This window comes from Physeter macrocephalus, chromosome 11 (genome assembly GCF_002837175.3).
Source record: "Physeter macrocephalus isolate SW-GA chromosome 11, ASM283717v5, whole genome shotgun sequence".
In the NCBI taxonomy this organism is placed as follows: Eukaryota; Metazoa; Chordata; class Mammalia; order Artiodactyla; family Physeteridae; genus Physeter; species Physeter macrocephalus.
Genome location: NC_041224.1, coordinates 114,990,888 through 115,012,457, shown reverse-complemented (window position 1 = coordinate 115,012,457; position 21,570 = coordinate 114,990,888). Strand labels below are relative to the sequence as shown.

The window sequence follows — 21,570 nt, the reverse complement described above, 5'->3', positions numbered from 1 at the left end:
TTTCATTTATTTCTGCTCTGATCTTTATGATTTCTTTCCTTCTGCTAACTTTGGGTTTTGTTTGGTCTTCTTTCTCTAGTTCCTTTAGGTGTAAGGTTAGAGTCTTTATTTGAGATTTTTCTTCTTTCTTGAGGTAGGCTTGTATAGCTATAAATTTCCCTCTTAGAACTGCTTTGGCCCAATCCCATAGGTTTTGGATCGTCGTGTTTTCACTGTCGTTTATCTCTAGGTTTTTTTGTTGTTGTTGTTGTTGCAGTACATGGGCCTCTCACCGTTGCGGTCTCTCCCATTGCGGAGTACGGGCTCCAGATGCGCTGGCTCAGTGGCCATGGCTCATGGGTCCAGCCGCTCCGCGGCATGTGCGATCTTCCCGGACCGGGGCACAAACCCATGTCACCTGCATCGGCAGGCAGACTCTCAACCACTGCGCCACCAGGGAAGCCCTCTAGTTATTTTTTAATTTCCTTTTTGATTTCTTCAGTGATCACTTGGTTAGTTAGTATTGTTTAGCCTCCATGTGTTTGTGTTTTTTACGTTTTTTTCCCTGTAACTGAATTCTAATCTCATAGCATTGTGGTCAGAAAAGATGCTTGATATGATTTCAGTTTTCTTAAATTTACCGAGGCTTGATTTTTGACCCAAGATGTGATCTATTCTGGAGAAGGTTCCATACGCACTTGAGAAGAAAGTGTAATCTGCTGTTTTTGGATGGAATGTCCTATAAATATCAATTAAATCTATCTGGTCTATTGTGTCATTTAATGCTTCTGTCTTTATTAATTTGCTGTTTGGATGATCTGTCCATTGGTATAAGTGAGGTGTTAAAGTCCCCCAGTATTATTGTGTTACTGTTGATTTCCTCCTTTATAGCTGTTAGCAGTTGCCTTATGTATTGAGGTGCTCCTATGTTGGGTGCATATATATTTATAATTGTTTCTCTTCTTCTTCGATTGATCCCTTGATCATTATGTAGTGTCCTTCCTTGTCTCTTGTAACATACGTTATTTTAAAGTCTATTTTATCTGATGAGTATTGCTACTCCAGCTTTCTTTTGATTTCCATTTGCATTGAATATCTTTTTCCATCCCCTCACTTTCAGTCTGTATGTGTCCTTAGGTCTGAAGTGGGTCTCTTGTAGACACCATATATATGGGTCTTGTTTTGTATCCATTCAGCAAACCTGTGTCTTTTGGTTGGAGCATTTAATCCATTCACGTTTAAGGTAATTATTGACATGTACGTTCCTATTACCATTTTCTTAATTGTTTTGGGTTTGTTTTTGTAGGCCCTTCTGTTGTGTTTCCCACTTAGAGAAGTTCCTTTAGCATTAGTTGTAGAGCTGGTTTGGTGGTGCTGAATTCTCTTAGCTTTTGCTTGTCTGTAAAGCTTTCAATTTCTCCATTGTATCTGAATGAGATAATCTTGGTTGTAGGTTGTAGGTTGGTTGTAGAATAATCTTGGTTGTAGGTTCTTCCCTTTCATCACTTTAAGTATATCATGCCACTCCCTTCTGACTTGTAGAGTTTCTGCTGAGAAATCAGCTGTTAAACTTATGGGAGTTCCCCTGTATGTTATTTGTCATTTTTCCCTTGCTACTTTCACTAATTTTTCTTTGTCTTTAATTTTTGCCAATTTGATTACTATATGACTCGGCATGTTTCTACGGGGTTTATCCTGTATGGGACTCTCTGCCCTTCCTGGACTTGGGTGGCTATTTCCTTTCCCATGTTAGGGCACTTTTCGACTATAATCTCTTCAAATATTTTCTCAGGTCCTTTCTCTCCCTCTTCTCCTCTGGGACTCCTATATTGCAAATGTTATTGCCTTTAATGTTGTCCCAGAGGTCTCTTAGGCTGTCTTCATTTCTTTTCATTCTTTTTTCTTTATTCTGTTACGCAGCAGTGAATTCCACCATTCTGTATTCCAGGTCACTTATCCGTTCTTTTGCCTCAGTTATTCTGCTATTGATTCCTTCTAGTGTACTTCTTAATTCAGTTACTGTATTCTTCATCTCTGTTTGTTTGTTCTTTAATTCTTCTAGATCTTTGTTAAACATTTCTTGCATCTTCTCGATCTTTGCCTCCTTTCTTTTCCGAGGTCCTGGATCATCTTCACTATCATTATTCTGAATTCTTTTTCTGGAAGGTTGCCCATCTGCACTTCATTTAGTTGGTTTTCTGGGATTTTATCTTGTTCCTTCATCTGATACTTAGCCCTCTGCCTTTTCATCTTGGCTTTCTGTGAATGTGGTTTTTGTTCCACAGGCTGCAGGACTGTAGTTTTTCTTGCTTCTGCTGTCTGCTCCTGTGGATGAGGCTATCTAAGAGGCTTCTGCAAGCTTCCTGATGGGAGGGACTGGTGGTGGGTAGATCTGGCTGTTGCTCAGGTGGGCAGAGCTCAGTAAAACTCTAATCCGCTTGTCTGCTGATGGGTGGGGCTGGGTCCCCTCCCTGTTGGTTGTTTGCCCTGAGGTGACGCCAACCCAGAGCCTACCCAGGCTCTTTGGTGGGGGTAATGGCAGACTCTGGGAGGGCTCATGCCAAGGAGTACTTCCCAGAACTTCTGCTGCCTGCGCCCTTGTCCTCACGGTGAGACAGAGCCACCTCCTGCCTCTACAGGAGACCCTCCAACACTAGCAGGTAGCTCTGGTTCAGTCTCTATGGGGTCACTGCTCCTTCCCCTGGGTTCCAATGCCCACACTACTTTGTGTGTGCCCTCCAAGAGTGGAGTCTCTGTTTCCCCCAGTCCTGTCAAAATTCTGCAATCAAATCCCACCAGCCTTTGAAGTCTGATTCTCTAGGAATTCCTCCTCCTGTTGCCAGACCCCCAGGTTTGGAAGCCTGACGTGGGGCTCAGAACCTTCACTCCAGTGGGTGGACTTCTGTGGTATAAGTGTTCTCCAGTTTGTGAGTCACCCACCAGCAGTTATGGGATTTGATTTTATTGTGATTGCACCCCTCCTACCATCTCATTGTGGCTTCTCCTTTGTCTTTGGATGTGGGGTATCTTTTTTGGTGAGTTCCAATGTTTTCCTGTTGATGATTGTTCAGCAGTTAGTTGTGATTCCGGTGTTCTCACAAGAGGGAGTGAGAGCACATCCTTCTACTCCGCCAACTTGAACCAATCGTTATCATCTTTCTTAATGAAGAAATATTTAATGTTAATGTCACTAGATGTGACATTTCCCTTTTATTGTACAGTTTGGTAAAGAGAATAAATATCATCAAATAAGAAAAAAAAATCTGGATGAAGACTAGCATATCTGCTTTCATGTTTTCTGTTCAACACTGTACTGGTAGTACTAGCCAGTTCAATAAGAAGACAAGAAAATGAAATGAAAAGAATAGATTGGAAAGAAAGAAATTAAGCTGTTTTACTTGCAGACAATATAATCATGTGCATACAAGGTTCCAAGAAAGCTACTAAATAACTACTTAAAAACAAATTTGGAAAAATTATGAACACAAGGTTAATATACAAAAATCAATAGTATATGTACTATGTGCTAACTGTAAACAATTTGAAATTAAACACACAAAAAAATTCCATTTACAATATCATCAAAGAACACTAAAACACTTAAGATAAATATAACAAATGAATTACAAGACCTATACACTGAAAACTATATAATATTACTCCAAGAAATTAAAGAAAATCTAAATAAATGTAGAAACATACCATGCTCAGGGTTAGAAGACTCAATGTTGTCAGGATCTTGATTCACCCAAAATTGATCTATACTGATAGTTCGATACTATCCTAATGAAAATACCAACATGCTTTTCTACACAAATCAGTAAGTTGAATATAAAATTTATACAGAAATGTAAAAGAAACTAGAATAGTCAAAACAATCTTAAGAAAGAACAAAGTTGGAGGACTCTCACTTTCTGATATTAAGCCTTCTATACAGCTTCAATCATCAAGACAGTATGGTTCTACTCTAAGGATTAAACTATTCATGGAACACAACACAGTGTCCAGAGATAGACCCATACACATATGCTTAATTGATTTTTGTCTAATGTATCAAGTCAATTCAATGGGGAAAGGGAAGTCTTTTAAACAAAGTGCTAGAACAATTAGATAAACTATTATAATGTGTGTTTTCCAACACTGCCAAGCAATTAATTCTGACACTATCTACCTGGAGATAGCATCAGATCCCATAGGTTAAGGGCTTAGTCCCACAAGGCTGCACCCAATTCAGATGCCAATCACAAGTCCAGGCTATTACATGTGCTTCTGGGCTGACTGGCTATAAATGTGAGGTTCGCATGACCCCCTCCTCAGGTTCAATTAAAAGCATACCTCATTGTATCATACTTCACAGATATTGCATCTTTTACAAATTGAAGGTTTGTGGAAACCCTGCATCAAGCAAGTCTATCAGGACCATTTTTCCAAGTGAGCATTTACTCACTCTGTGTCTCTGTGTCACATTTTGGTAATCCTTGCAATATTTCAAACTTTTTCATTATTATCATATTTGTTATTGTGATCTGTGATCACTGATCTTTCATGTTACTATTGCAAAAAGATTACGACTTGCTGAAGGCTCAGGTGATGGTTAACACTTTTTAGCAATAAAGTATATTTTAATTAAGGTATGTACTTTTTTTTTTTAGACATAATGCTATTGCACACTTAATAGACTACAGTATAATGGAAACATAACTCTCATGTGCACTGGGAAACAAAAAAGTTTATGCAACTGCTTTACTGTGATATTCCCTTCACTGCAGTGGTCTGGAACCAAACCCACAATATCTGAGGTTGCCTGTATTTTACTAGAGCAGCTCACACAACTCAGAGAAATGTATACTTACATTTACCAGTTTATTATAAAGGGTATTATAAAGGATACAGATGAACGGCCAGATGAAGAGGTAAATACAAGGTTCAGAAGGGCCCTGAGCACAGGAGCTTCTGTCCCCATGGAACTAGAGTACACAACCAACCCAGCATGTGGATGTGTTTTACAACCCAGAAGCTCATCGAATCTTGTTGTTCAAGAATTTTCATAGAGTTTAATCTGCAGCCCACCCCACTTCCCCTTCCCAGAGGTCAATAGGAGAGGCTGAAAGTTCTAACCCTCTAAATACTTGGCCTTGCTGGTGACCAGTCCCATCCTGAGGCTATCTAGGGGTCCTACCTCAAGTCATCTCACTAACATGAACTAGTAGGTGTGCTCAAAAAGAGGCTCCTTATGAATGACAAAGGACAATCCTATCACTCAGGAAATTCCAAGGGTTTTAGGAGCTTTGTGTCAGGGAGCAAGGACAAAGAATAAATATATTTCCTATTATGATACAACTATGAAAAAATATAAACCTTGATCATTATCTCACTTCATACAAAAAAGTTAATTCCAGATATACAAGCCAGACCTATAAATCTTAAAGGTAAAAATATATACGAGAATAGCTTTACAATCTTGGGGTAGACAGGCAAAGATTTCTTTGAGAGGGCAGAAAAAGCACTAAGCATTAAGAAAAAAAAAATTGGGGGGGGGGATAAATTGCATTTCACAAAAATTTAAAACTTCAGCTCATCACAAGGCAAGCCACAGACGGGGAGAAATATTCCCAATACATGTATCTGACAATGGACCCATAGCCAGAATATATTAAAACTCTTGCAACTCAATTACAAGAAGAAAAATGAGCCAAAAAAAAAAAGAGTGAAAGACTTGAACATACACTTCATGAAAGAAGATACAGCAATATCTTACATGCACATGAAAAGGGGCTTAACATCACTGACCATCAGGGAAGCACAAATTAAAACCATCAGAAGATATCATTTTATACCCACCAGTGAAGAGAATGACCACACCAAACATTGACAAAGATGTGAAACAACTGGAACTCTTATGAACACTTGTACAAGTATTTATAGCAGCATTATTCATAATGGACAAAAACTGGAGACTACCTAAATGTCTATCAACAGAAGAATAGCTAAAACAATATTGGGTTATATTCATGCAAAGGAATACTACTCAGCAATAAAAAGAACTCAGCTACTGATACATGCAACAAGGATGACTTCAAAAGCATTAGACTAAGAAAAAGAAACCAGATACAAAAGGCTATATACTATAATGTTCCCTTTATATGAAGTATAAGAACATGTAAAACTCATTTATGGTGATAGAAATCACAACAATCATGGCCTATGGGTGTGGGACTGACTACAAGAGAGCCCAAGGAAACTTTCTAGGGGGATGGAAATGTCCTCTATCTTGATTGGGGTATGGTTACACAGTCATATATGTTTATCAAAAATCATTGAACTCCACATATAAGATCTGTGAATCCTATTATATGTATAAGTTTAACTCAATAAATTAAAAGAAAGAGGGAAAAAAACTTTAAAATGATTCCAGTTCAAGATGGCAGACCTACCACAAGTATTTATCATCTCCCCACAAAATAGTAACTGGAAAGGGACAGGAGAAGAGCTTCTGGGACATTGGTATTCTATTTATCTTGTCCTGAATGATGAGTATAAAGGTGTTTTCACTTTGGGATAATCCATCTGTCTGGACACTTATGATCTATACCTTCTTCCACATGTGTTATATTCAATTTTTTTAATCAGCCAATGAACCAGGTACCCTCCACAATCCACTGCTATATAGAGCATCTATCCAGCTACTATATTTTCACAAAGGATGTTAAATTTACCAAATGTTGGTCTGCTTTCTAAAGCAAAACAAAAACAAAACACTCCTTAATTAATAGCTCAGATGATTAGCACTGGTCACGGTATGATCCGAAAATATCAGCTTTCAGCTCCTATTAAAATGTGCAGATGACAGAAGCAACTTTACAGAAGACTGTATGGCAAACATGCAGTCCAATATCCTAATATCCTAGAGGATACTCTAGGTATCTTTTAAGTATCCCAATAAAATAAGTAATGGATTCATTTTCTCGCCCCTGATATTCATTCTGATATTTTGTAGTATGTTTGCTAAAAATGTATCTTCAGCACTTGTCAGAATAAACTGTGATTTTTATATGATTTATGTGCCAGCGAGTCAAATCGCCACATCTCCAGTAGGTCCTCTGCCAAACTACCAAATTCCCTAAATATTTTTTAAGGTGAGCATTTAATAAATGTTGAGAAGAATAATGAATTAAATCAGATGATTGAAGTGTTGAGAGCCTGGCTAAACTCAGAAATCAAAAATGTATGATGCCAGCAATTAACACAAGTATTCTACATTCTCCAACAGTATTCAGCAGTAGATACAGAAGGCTGGGTTATGGTGGGACATTGAGAATACAGAATTGGCATCCTGCCTCCTCTTCCCTTCCCCAACACCCCACAAAATAAAAAAATAATATACTTCTGGTTCCTTCAGACTTTTGATCTTCTCACCTCTGGTCTCAAAAAGTTTTCTTTGTTTATAAAAGCAGGTACTAAATCTAAGTGTGAGCTTCAGGTGCAGTCTTTCTGCAGCCTAATTATTCGAACTGTCAGGTTTAATCTCACCTATTCTGTGGGAAACTCCCTTTGCCCCTCTCCTGAGGGCACGTACATACTTGCTCTCTCTCTTCCAGGCTCAGGGGCTCATTTGCAGATGCTTTTGTCACCTGTTGGAATCTGAGATTTAAAAGGCTCCCTGAGATTTAAAAAGGACAGAAAAGAGAGAACTTGCTCACCCCTTGCTGGGCACGGGCTATGGGGATTCTATATCTCTGAGCTAGGTACACCAACCCTTGGCCTGGACTTCTGTGTCTCTTCTCACTGACTTGGATCTCTAAGTGTCTGATCACTGTGGAAAGTGGAAATACTTCCATCTTCTTGTGGCCATCCATAAAGACTTAGGAGGAAATCTGAATCATTTCCTGTTGAGAATTCTAACACTAACATAGGAAGGGGGAAACTAATATTGTCAATGAGAAAATGTTGCCTGCCATATCAGTAAACAAGGATGTTGTAGCCATCAAGCCATCACATTACCACCTCCCTGACAGTTAGCTCTGAGGGAACTCAGGATAGAAACAGGATGCCCCCACCTAGCAGTCAGCTGCTGCAGCCACCCCTGATGGTACACCCTGAGGAAACTCAGGATGAGAAAGCACAGGATACTAGCCCCAGATAACTGAGGGCCCCAGATATCAAAAGAATGATTTCAATGAGCCCAAACTCTTGCATCCTCCCGTACATAGACAAGTGCTAAATTCCTTAACTTGAGATATGTGATTTTCTTAAATTAACAGTAATCTTTTGATGTTCTGACTACCTGTCTCTGCTGCAAAAACTCTTATATATCCTGGCTCCTCCCTTATCTCTTCGAAGCAGCCCCTTAGAGTTATCTGAGAGACTGCATCCTGGATGAAGTCCTCAGTTTTGTCCTCCAAATAAAACATAATTCTCAACTTACAGGTTGCATATTTTTTTCAGTTGACAATATTAAAACCAAAATTCTTCTGGTGTTTCCAAATTTCCATTGACTCTAACTTTAATTATAAACTGAATAAAGATTGTTTTAGAATTTCCTTAAAGAAAAACAAAATAAATCCTGGCTTAATCCACAGAAATAAAGGTCAAGATCACAAAGGAACTGGAATGGATGGGGTCAGGAGTATAAATGAAATAACCAACTATGGGATCTGAGTGTGAAAGAGGAAGAAATGCAGCCAAGAGACTTAAATGTGCTGAGAAAAATAGGAGGATTCTGGGACCAAAGATCAAAGAGCACATTTATCAGAACTCAAGCAGCAGAAAAAAGACAAGATGTTACAATGAAAAAAGAAGAGTTTCAGAGTTCAAGACATATTATATCTACTTACTTTCACAACTGGAAATGAATATAGGAATATCTATGATTAGAACTGCCAGCCTATGGCATGGTGCCTGACCCAAAGCAAAACAAGAATAAAGAAGGGGTAATTGTTGTACGTCAGTGGAGAAAATCCAAAGTACTTATAATATTTACCTAGAACATAATTAACTATAAATTCACAGTTACTAAGAAAAAATAAAATTTATTTCTATAAATAACATAGAGCTCATCTGATATTTTTAGATTATCCAATCAACTGTTCTTTTCCTTAAGGACAAACTCAAGTTGATTGGACAGATACTACATAAATAAATATGTAGCCATATGTACTCAGAGTAAAATAAAATTTCATTTTGTTCTGAAGCAATTTTAATCATAAGCACTGTGGTTTATAGAATTTTTTCTACATCTGAGGAATTTCTACACTGCCCTTATAACTCAATATTGGCCACAATGAAATTAACCATAAATCTAAAGAAGGCAGATTACTTATAAAATAAATTTCCTTGCCTTGCTGTAGACTCAACAGAGTCTGAACAGAGTAACAGAATAATATAAAATAAGACATTAGATTTTAGTACTAATAAGCAATGGGAAAGATTCAATCATGTGACAGTGAAAGTTGGTCTTGGCGCCACACACCTCATTATATATTCAGTATATCGACTGGGCTCTTTTGCAAAACATCTCAAACCTGAATGCAAATTTTAACGACTCTCCAATCAGAAAATATTAACCACAGTGTGCTGATAATAAAATGATGCTTAATGCAATTTTCTTACCTGCCTCAACAGTTTCTCAATGGCTGACATTACCATAAGGCCTCTCCAAACAATGGGTGCAGTCTCTTCAATCAGGAAGCCCATGGACATACTGCAATGGGAAACCAAAAATACAACTAATTTATATAAGTTAATATTATTCTGAAAAGTAACAGAAAGTAAAAAAGATATGCTCACCAAGCAATACCATAATTCAATAGAGGCCGCAGTAAGTTACCTGAAATAAGAAAAAAACATCTTTTAGAAGAGTAAGTCATTATACATAAACATATTGCCTGTTTTCTTACCAAAGAGTATCAAATTAAAAATATAAATAAGCTACTCATATTGCTAGTCTTTCACTTCCAACTAATTCACCTCAATTTGCAACAGTTTAAACATTATACCAAGTATACAACTAATACACCCAATGGATGCAACATCTAAAAATAGATGGGATAGAGTTTTATTAAGAAACACTTCATCTACAATTTTCAAATGTTCTAAAAAATAACCTCAATATGTAATTTTGTCCACCATGTTTATTCATATATATTGATAAATAAATTATATACATATGCTTATCTAGTATGTGTATATATGTATATCTGCAAACACACACACACAGTTATTTCTTTTCTTTACTTGAAATTTTTGAAAAATATAAGAATCCAAAAATAGTAAGAAACTCTATTTCGTATCTCAACATAATAAAAGGCAAATGTGAAAAACCCACAGCAAGCATCATACTCAATAGTAAAAGACTGAATGTTTTTCCTCTAGGACCAGGAACAAGATAAGGATGCCCACTTTTGCCACTTTTATTCAACATAATACTGAAAGTTATAGCCAGAGCAATGAGGCAAGAAAAAGAAATAAACAGCATCCAAATTGGAAAGGAAGAAGTAAAGTTTTCTCTTTTCACAGATGTTACAATCTTATATATAAAACCCTGAAGATTCCACAAAAAACTATTGGAGCTAATAAATAAATCTGGTAAAGTAGAGGATACAAAGTCAAAATACAAAAATCAGTTCATTTCCATACACTAACAATGAACAATCTGAAAAGGATATTATGAAAATCCCATTTATAACAGCATCAAAAAGAATAAATACTTTGGAATTAACTTAATCAAGGAGGTAAAAGACTTGCAAAATGAAAACTACAAAACATTGCTGAAAGAAATTAAAGAAGACAGACAAATGAAAACATATGCCATGTTCATTAACTGGAAGACTTAATATTAAGATGTCAATACTACCCAAAGCCACCTACAGATTCAATGCAATCCCTATCAAAATGCTGATAGTATTTCTTGCAGAAATAAAAAATCCATCCTAAAATTCATATGGTATCTCAAAGGATCCCAAATATGCAAATCAATCTTGAAAGAGAAGAACACAGCTTGAGGACTCATACTTCCTTATTTCAAAGCTTACTACAAAGCTACAGCAATCAAAACAATGTGGTACTGGCATAAAGGCAGACATATAGACCAATGAAACAGAAGAGAGAGCCCAGAAATAAACCCTCACAAACACAGTCAAATGATTTTTTCATAGACAGGCCAAGATCATTCACTGGGGAAAAAGCTGGGAAAACTGTATATCCACATGCAAAAGAATGAAGTTGGACCCTTACATAACACCACAGACAAAAAATTAACTCAAAATGGATCAAAGGCCTACATGTAAGAGCTAAAACTATAAAGCTCTTAGAAGAAAACATAGGGCAAGAGCTTCATGTCATTGGATTTGGCAAGGATTTCTTGGATACACACCAAAGACATAGGCAACAAAAGCAACAACAGACAAATTGGAGTTCATGAAAGTTTTTAAACATTGTGCATCAGGAGATAATATCAACAGAGTGAAAAGGCAACCCAAAGAATGGGAGAAAATATCTGTAAATCATATATCTTATAGAGATTAATACCCAGAATAGAATACAGAGAGAACTCTTAAAACTCAACAACAACAACAAAATTCAAAAATGGGCAAAGGAAGTGAACAGACACTTCTCCAAGGAAGATATACAAATGGCCAATAAGCACATGAAAAAATGTTCAACATCAATGATCATTAGGGAAATGTGAATCAAAATTACAATGAGAGGCCACCTCACACTATTAGGATGGCTGCCATAAAAAAAAAAACAGGAAATAACAACAGTTGGCAAGAAGAGAGACAAATGGCAACCCTTGTGCACTGTTCATGGGAATGTAAAATGGAAATGTTACGGAAAATAATATGAGTTCCTCAAAAAATTAAAAATAGAATTACCATACAATCCAGCAATTCCACTTCTTGGTGGAATTGAAAGCAGGGTTGAAAAAAGGATTGAAGGGTATCAGTGTCTTGAAGAGATATTTGTACACTCATGTTCACAGCAGCATTATTCACAATAGCTAAAATGTGGAAACAACCCAAGGGTCCTTTAATGAATGAATGGATAAGCTAAACGTGGTATAGATATGCAATGGAATATTATTCAGCCTTAAAAAGGAAGAAAATTCTGACATATGCTACAACATGGATGAACCATGAGAACACTGCTAAGCAAAATAAGTCAGACACAAAAAGAGAAATACTGTATGATCCCCTTATATGAGATACTGAAAGTAGTTAAAATGATAGAGATAAAAAGTAGAATGGTGGTTGCCAGAGGCAGGGGAAAGTGGCAACGGAGAGCTATTGTTTAATAGATAGGGTGTTTCCGTTTTACAAGATGAAAAGAAGTATGGAGGTAGATAGTGGTGATGGCTGCACAACATTATGAATGTATTTAATACCACTGAACTGTACACTTTAAAATGGTTAAGAAGGTAGATTTTATGTTATGTTTTTTACCACAATAAAAAAAGAAAAAAAAACTCTACTTTGTATTCTGAGACAATAAATTGCGTTAATCTCAAAAGAGAAAACCAATGTACTGCTTATGCTCAATACAAAACAGAGAAAGTACACTTCATGTAGCAAAAGGTGATTATAAAATATAGTTTCTTTTATCAAACTATCTGTGTAGCCATGTCCCCAGTCATTCTTGCTACCATATCCTAGTTCTTCACCATAACAAAGTACACTAGAAGCTCTCTTACCTTAGGTAACTTGGACTAGTATTGGGCTACAAGTTTACGGCAAAATCATAAAAATTTAGCAGAATTACATATTCAGGTTTTATCATATGTTCTTTAGGTTCTTTCTCCTCTTTAAAGAGACTGAAATTTAAAATTATGATAAAGCATACAGGCATGATTTATATAAGAAATCCATTACTGAACTCTATTTACTGGATTCCCTACACACAAAAAAAGGTATGGCTTTTCATTAAAAGATTGGTGAATAAGTATGCATTTTTATGTTCCAAGCTAAAATAAAATGTTAAGAATATTAAACTTTTTAATGGTTTCCCTCTTTAACTTCTGACTAAACTAACAAGCTCAATCTCCCCCACAGATAATTTGATAGCAATATTCTTTTCCATGTAACTAACTTTGTCAATTCTTTCCAAAGCATCCAAGTTAAATTTACAGAGAAATAACTTTCCTCCATTGTGCGCTGCACAATTTTCTACTTTCCATTTTCTCCAATAACAAATGCATACCAATTAAAAAGTCAAGTAGTACCATAAAAATTGTTACCAAATGTCAATAATCCCCCAGCACTGTCGCATTTCTTACTCCCCAGAGCCAACAACTATTAGTTGATTTTTTTAACTTCTTATGATGAATTAATCTTAGGCTTACAGAAAGTTGCAAGTATAGCCAGAGTCCTCATATACCCTTCACCTAGGTTTCCCTAATGTTAATATTTTATATAACCATAGTACAATTATCACAACCAGGAAATTAATGTTGATACAATACAATTAACTAATCTACCAAACCAAGAGTCTGACAATTTTTAGTTATCTCATGACATATTAAAGTATTTAGCTCTTTTTCACAAACACAGGCACATTTTTCATGCACCCATCTTCCCAATGCAATTATATCACAATTTTTATTAGATATCATGTAAATGTTATTAATAGCTGAGCAATATAGCACACAATATTATTTTTCCTTTGTCTCCCTGAACTGATAAGATCTTTGCGCAGCATGTGTGTATGTGTTTCCTTCATTTTCTATGTATTTATTAGCAATTTGTTCCTATTTTCCAGTTGTACAAATATCAAATACATTAGTCAAATGCACTAGGCATTTGAGTTCATCATCTTGAACGAGGCTCTGCTGTTCTGTCCCTTTATAATGTCTTTTGAATAACAGATGTTTTTACTTTTTATGTAATCAAATTAATCAGTTTTTTCCTTTATGGTCTATGCTTCTTGGGTCTTGTTTAAGAAAGCCTTTATTAATATAGTCACTGAGATAGTATCTTATATTGTCTTCTAAACCTTCATAGATTTGCATTTTACATCTAAGTCCTTAAACCAACTGAAATTAATTTGTGTGTGTAGTGTGAGGATCCACTACTTTATTTCCATGTGGATAATAAATTGTCCTACCATCAACAGTGTGCAATGCTAGCCTTGTCATAAATCAGGTTTCCATATATATATAAGTCTGCTTCTGGACTATCTATTCGGTTCTACTAGTTTATCTGTCTGTCCTTGAGCCAATATCAAACAGGGGGCATATACTGCACTTTTATAATAAGTCCCCTTATCTGGCAGCACCAGTCCCCTGTGTTTTCTCTCTCTTCAAGAGTGTCTTACCTATTCACAGGCCCTTTGCTCACCTTTATAATTTGTAAATTCAACTTGGTCATCACTTTCGACAAGTGGACTTCTGACTGGATTTGCAAGACTATTAGGAGGAACGGAGATTTTTATAAAATTTAGTCTTCCTATCCATGAACATCATTTGTTTTCCAATTATTGACATTTTGAAAATCTTTCAATAAAATTTTAGGATTATTTTCCTCATGAAAATTGTACATTTTCTTTGTTAGATTTGTCCCCAGGTACCCTGTATTTCTGAAGCTATTTGTATCTTTTTTTTTATGATCTATATAAAGTTTATTATAAAATTAACATAAACATCAATCTATATTAAAATCTATAGTTGATATAAAATGGATAACATCCAGTATACATTCACCAAGCATTTAGCAAAACACATTATCAATGTTGATAAATAATAATAATAGCAACAATCAACTCTGTCCTGATACATTCTAAATTCTTCTTCCACTTTTTAAACCCAAGAATATTCTTCAAAGTTCACACCATATTACACTTGCCCCATATTGGTAAACACCAAAATTCCAATTCATGAGAGTATTCATTCACACACTCATTAGACAAAAATTTACTTTATGACTCCTATGTGCTAGAGACTGGGATAGGCCCTGGTAAAACATCAGAGATATGGTCTGATGGAGCTTAAACTCCAGCAGACAGGAGAGACAGTGATCAAGTTTTAAAAAGCCTTATTCTGTCTGCACAGCATATGAATTAAAAATTTTTAACAACTTCATTGGAGTATAATTGCTTTACGTTGTTGTGTTAGTCTCTGCTGCATAACAAAGTAAATCACGTATACATATACATATATCCCCATATGCAATCACACTTGTGTCTCTCTCCCACACTCCCTATCCCACCCCTCTAGGTGGTCAGAAAACCCTGAGCTGATCTCCCTGTGCCATGCAGCTGCTTCCCACTAGCTATCTATTTTACATTTGGTAGTGTATATATGTCAATGACACTCTCTCACTTCGTCCCAGCTTACGCTTGCCCAACCCATGTCTTCAAGTCCATACTCTACATCTGCGTCTTTCTTCCTGTCCTGCCCGTACTTTCATGAGAACCTTTTTTTTTTTAGATTCCATATACATGTGGTAGCATACGGTATTTGTTTTTCTAATTTGCTTCACTCTGTACGACAGACTCTACGTCCATCCACCTAACTACAAATAACTCAATTTCGTTTCTTTTTATGGCTGAGTAATATTCCATTGTCCATATGTGCCACATCTTCTTTATCCATTCATCTGTCAATGGACACTTAGGTTGCTTCCATGTCCTGGCTATTGTAAATAGTGCTGCAATGAACATGGTGGTACATGACTTTTTGAATTGTGGTTCTCTCAGGGTATATGCCCAGTAGTGGGATTGCTGGGTCACAGGGTAGTTCTATTTTTAGTTTTTTAAGGAACCTCCATACTGTTCTCCATAATGGCTGTATCAATTTACATTCCCACCAACAATGCAAGAGGGTTCTCTTTTCTCCACAACGTCTCCAGCATTTATTGTTTGTAGATTTTTGAAGACAGCCATTCTGACTGGTGTTAGATAATACATCATTGTTGTTTTGATCTGCATTTCTCTAATGATTGATGATGTTGAGCATCCTTTCATGTGTTTGTTGGCAATCTGTATATCTTCTTTGGAGAAATGTCTGTTTAGGTCTTCTACCCATTATTTGATTGGGTTGTTTGTTTTTCTGATATTCAGCTGCATGACCTGCTTGAATATTTTGGAGATTAATCCTTTGTCAGTTGCTTCGTTTGCAAGTATTTTCTCCCATTCTGAGGACTGTCTTTTCATCTTGTTTGTGGTCTCCTTTGCTGTGCAAAAGCTTTTAAGTTTAATTAGCTGCCATTTGTTTATTTCTGTTTTTATTTGCATTTCTCTAGGAGGTGGGTCAAAAACGATCTCGCTGTGATATATGTCAGAGTGTTCTGCCTATGCTTTCCTCTAAGACTTGCATAGTATCTGGCCTTACATTTAGGTCTTTAATTCATTTTAAGTTTATTTTTGTGTATGGTGTTAGGGAGTGCTCTAATTTCATTCTTTTACATGTAGCTCTCCAGTTTTCCCGGCACCATTTATTGAAAAGGCTGTCTTTGCTCCATTGTATATTCTTGCCTCCTTTATCAAAACTAAGGTGACCATAGATGCGTGAGTTTACCTCTGGGCTTTCTATCCTGTTCCATTGATCTATATTTCTATTTTGGGGCCACTATCATACTGTCTTGATTACTGTAGGCTTGTAGTATAGTCTGAAGTCCAAGCCTGATTCCTCCAGCTCTGTTTTTCGTTCTCAAGATTGCTTTCGCTATTCAGAGTCTTTTGTGCTTCCATACAAATTGTGAATTTTTTTGTTCTAGTTCTCTGAAAAATTCCATTGCTAGTTTGATAGGGATTGCATTGAAGCTGTAGATTGCTTTGGATAGAACAGTCATTTTTACAATGTTGATTCTTCCAATCTAAGAGCATGGTATACCTCTCCATCTGTTTGTATCGTCTTTAATTTCTTTCACCAGTGTCTCATAGTTTTCTGCATACAGGTCTTTTGTCTCCTTAGGTAGGTTTAGTCCTAGGTATTTTATTCTTTTTCTTGCAATGATAAATGGGAGTGTTTTCTTAATTTCACTCTCAGATTTTTCATCATTAGTGTATAGGAATGCCAGAGATTTCTGTGCATTAATTTTGTATCTGGATACTTCACCAAGTTCATTGATTAGCTCTAGTAGTTTTCGGGTGGCATCTTTAGGATTATCTATGTAGAGTATCATGTCACCTGTGGACAGTGACAGTTTTATTTCTTCTTTTCCGATTTGGATTCCTTTTATTTCTTTTTCATCTCTGATTGCTGTGGCTAAAACTTCCAAAACTAGGTTGAATAACAGTGGTGAGAATGGGCAACCTTGTCGTGTTCCTGATCTTAGGGGAAATGATTTCACTTTTTCACCATGGAGAACGATGTTGGCTGTGGGTTTGTCATATATGGCCTTTATTATGTTGAGGTAAGTTCCCTCTATGCCTATTTTCTGGAGGGTTTTTGTCATACATGGGTGTTGAATTTTGTCACAAGCTTTTTCTGCATCTATTGAGATGATCATATGGTTTTTATCCTTCAATTTGTTAATACTGGTGTATCACATTGATTGATATGCGTATGTTGAAGAATCCCTGCATTCCTGGGATAAACCCCACTTGATCATGGTGTATGATCCTTTTAATGTGCTGTTGGATTCTGTTTGCTAGTATTTTGTTGAGGATTTTTGCATCTATGTTCATCAGTGATATTGGCCTGTAGTTTTCTTTCTTTGGGACATCTTTGTCTGGTTTTGGTATCAGGGTGATGGTGGCCTCGTCGGATGACTTTGGGAGTGTTCCTCCCTCTGCTATCTTTTGGAGGAGTTTGAGAAGGATAGGTGTTAGCTCTTCTCTAAATGTTTGATAGAATTCGCCTGTGAAGCCATCTGGTCCTGGGCTTTTGTTTGTTGAAAGATTTTAAATCACACTTTCAGTTTCAGAGCCTGTGATTGGTCTGTTCATAATTTGTATATCTTCCTAGTTCTGTCTTGGAACGTTGTGCTTTTCTAAGAATTTGTCCATTTCTTCCAGGTTGTCCACTTTATTGGCATATACTTGCTTGTAGTAATCTCTCATGATGCTTTATATTTCTGCAATGTCAGTTGTTATTTCTCCTTTTTCGTTTCTAATCCTGTTGATTTCAGTCTTCTCCCTTTTTTTCTTGATGAGTCTGGCTAATGGTTTATCAATTTTTTTTATCTTATCAAAGAAGCAGCTTTCAGGGGGATTTGAGAAGATGGTGGAAGAGTAAGACGTGGAGATCACCTTCCTCCCCACAAATACATCAGAAATACATCTAAATGTGGAACTGCTCCTATAGAACACCCACTGGACGCTCCCCACAAATACATCAGAAATACATCTAAATGTGGAACTGCTCCTATAGAACACCCACTGAACGCTGGCAGAAGAACTCAGACCTCCCAAAAGGCAAGAAACTCCCACGTACCTGGGTAGGGCAAAAGAAAAAAGAAAAAAGAGACAAAAGAATAGGTACGGGGCCCGCACCAGCGGGAGAGAGCTGTGAAGGAGGAATGTTTTCCAAACACTAGGAAGCCCCTTCCCCGGCGAAGACTGCAGTTAGTGGAGGGGGGAAGCTTCGGAGCCATGGAGGAGAGCGCAGCAACAGGGGTGCGGAGGGCAAAGCGGAGAGATTCCCGCACAGAGCAGCGGTGCCAGACAGCACTGACCAGCCCGAGAGGCTTGTCTGCTCAACCGCCGGGGCGGGCAGAGACTGGGAGCTGAGGCTCAGGCTTTAGTCGAATCGCAGGGAGAGGACAGGGCTTGGCGATGTGAACACAGCCTGAAGGGGGCTAGTGAGCCACGGCTAGCAAGGAGGGAGTGCGGGAAAAAGTTAGGACCTGCCGAAAAGGCAAGAGACTTTTTCTTCCCTCTTTGTTTCCTGGTGCACAAGGAGAGGGGATTAAGAGCACTGCTTAAAAGAGCTCCAGAGAGGGGCGTGAGCCACGGCTATCAGCGCGGAGCCCAGAGACCAGCATGATATGCTAAGGCTACGGCTGCAGCCACCAAGAAGCCTGTGTGCGAGCACAGGTGACTATCCACACCTCCCCTCCTGGGAGCCTATGCACCCTGCCACTGCAAGGGTCCTGTGATCCAGGGACAACATCCCCGGGAGAACACACGGCGCACCTCAGGCTGGTGCAACGTCACGCCAGCCTCTGCCACTACAGGCTCGCCCCACATCCGTACCCCTCCCTCCCCCCGGCCTGAGTGAGCCAGAGCCCACGAATCAGCTGCTCCTTTAACCCAGCCCTGTCTAAGAGAAGAACAGACGCCCTCAGGCGACCTACACGCAGAGGCAGGTCCAAATCCAAAGCTGAACCCCGGGATCTGCGTGAACAAAGAAGAGAAAGGGAAATTTCTCCCAGCACCCTCAAAAGCGGCAGATTAAAGCTCCACAATCAACTTGATGTACCTGCATCTGTGGAATACCCAAATAGACAACGAATTATCCCAAACTGAGGAAATGGACTTTGGGAGCAAGATATATTATTTTTTCCCCTTTTCCTCTTTTTGTGAGTGTGTATGTGTATGCTTCTGTGTGAGATTTTGTCTGTATAGCTTTGCTTTCATTATTTGTTCTAGGGTTCTGTCCGTTCGGTTTTTTTTCCTTTTTTTTTTTAAACTTTTCAAAAATTTTTTTCTTAATAATTATTTTTTATTTTAATAACTTTCTCTTATTTTATCTTTATTTTATCCTCCTTCTTTCTTTCTATTTTTTCTCCCTTTTATTCTGAGCCGTGTGGATGAAAGGCTCTTGGCGCACCAGCCAGGCGTCAGGTCTGTGCCACTGAGGTGGGAGAGCAAAGTTCAGGACACTGGTCCACAAGAGACCTCCCAGCTGCACGTAATATCAAATGGCGAAAATCTCCCTGAGATCTCCATCTCAACGCCAAGACCCAGCTTTACTCAATGACCAGCAAGCTACAGTGCTGGACACCCTATGCCAAACAACTACCAAGACAGGAACACAGCTCCATCCATTAGCACAGAGAGTGCCTAAAATCATAATAAGGCCACAGACCCCCAAAGCACAGCACCAGACGTGGACATGCCCATCAGAAAGACAAGATCCAGCCTCATCCACCAGAACACAGGCACTAGTCCCCTCAACCAGGAAGCCTACACAACCCACTGAACCAACCTTAGCCACTGGGGACAGACACCAAAAACAACGGGAACTACGAACCTGCAGCCTGCAAAAGGAGATTCCAAACACACTAAGATAAGGAAAATGAGAAGACAAAAAAACACACAGCAGATGAAGGGGCAAGGTAAAAACCCACCAGACCTGACAAATGAAGAGGAAATAGGCAGTTTACCTGAAAAAGAATTCAGGATAATGATAGTAAAGATGATCCAACATCTTGGAAATAGAATAGACAAAATGCAAGAAACATTTAACAAGGACGTAGAAGAACTAAAGAGGAAACAAGCAACGATGAACAACACAATAAACGAAATTAAAAATACTCTAGATGGGATCAATAGCAGAATAACTGAGGCAGAAGAACGGATAAGTGACCTGGAAGATAAAATAGTGGAAATAACTACTGCAGAGCAGAATAAAGAAAAAAGAATGAAAAGAACTGAGGACAGGCTCAGAGACCTCTGGGACAATATTACACGCACCAACATTCGAATTATAGGGGTCCCAGAAGAAAAAGAGAAAAAAGAAAGGCACTGAGAAAATATTTGGAGAGATTATAGTTGAAAACTTCCCTAATATGGGAAAGGAAATAGTTAATCAAGACCTGGAAGCACAGAGAATCCCATACAGGATAAATCCCAGGAGACACATGCCAAAACACATATTAATCAAGCTATTAAAAATTAAATATAAAGAAAACATATTAAAAGCAGCAATGGAAAAACAACAAATAACACACAAGGGAATCTCCATAAGGTTAAAAGCTGATCTTTCAGCAGAAACTGTGAAAGCCAGAAGGGAGTGGCAGGACATATTTTAAGTAATGAAGGAGAAAAACCTACAACCAAGATTACTCTACACAGAAAGTATCTCATTCAGATTTGATGGAGAAATTAAAACCTTTACAGACAAGCAAGACCTGAGAGAGTTCAGCACCACCAAACCAGCTTTACAACAGATGCTAAAGGAACTTCTCTAGGCAAGAAATACAAGAGAAGGAAAACACCTACAAAAAAAACCCCAAAACAATTAAGAAAATGGTAATAGGAACATACGTATTGATAATTACCTTAAATGTAAATGGATTAAATGCTCCAACCAAAAGACACAGACTGGCTGAATGGATACAAAAACAAGACCCATAAATATGCTGTCTAAAAGAGACCCACTTTAGACGTAGGGACACATAAAGACTGAAAGTGAGGGGATGGAAACAGATATTCCATGCAAATGGAAATCAAAAGAAAGCTGGAGGAGCAATAATCATATCAGACAAAATAGACTTTAAAATAAAAGACTATTACAAGAGACAAAGGACACTACATAATGATCAAGGGATCAATCCAAGAAGAAGACATAACAATTGTAAATATTTATGCACCCAACATAGGAGCACCTCAATACATAAGGCAAATGCTAACAGCCATAAAAGGGGAAATCGACAGTAACACAATCATAGTAGGGGACTTGAACACCCCACTTTCACCAATGGACAGATCATC

General features: G+C 37.7%; 1 protein-coding gene across 12 annotated transcripts in view; it reads right to left on the bottom strand.

Annotated features, from left to right (window-relative positions):
* The window catches only part of NUBPL (NUBP iron-sulfur cluster assembly factor, mitochondrial), a 402,628-nt gene that overhangs the window by 293,419 nt on the left and 87,639 nt on the right, over positions 1 to 21,570 (bottom strand). For all 12 annotated transcript variants that reach the window (XR_008618647.1, XR_008618646.1, XR_008618649.1 and 9 more), the window contains exons 5-6: positions 9,766 to 9,805; positions 9,589 to 9,679 (exon numbers count right to left, since the gene is read on the bottom strand). Coding sequence is in view for 4 of the 12 variants with exons in the window: in XM_055088378.1 (XP_054944353.1) it covers positions 9,589 to 9,679; positions 9,766 to 9,805 (131 nt within the window). In the remaining 8 variants the exon portion in view is untranslated. The remainder of the gene's footprint in view (positions 1 to 9,588; positions 9,680 to 9,765; positions 9,806 to 21,570) is intronic.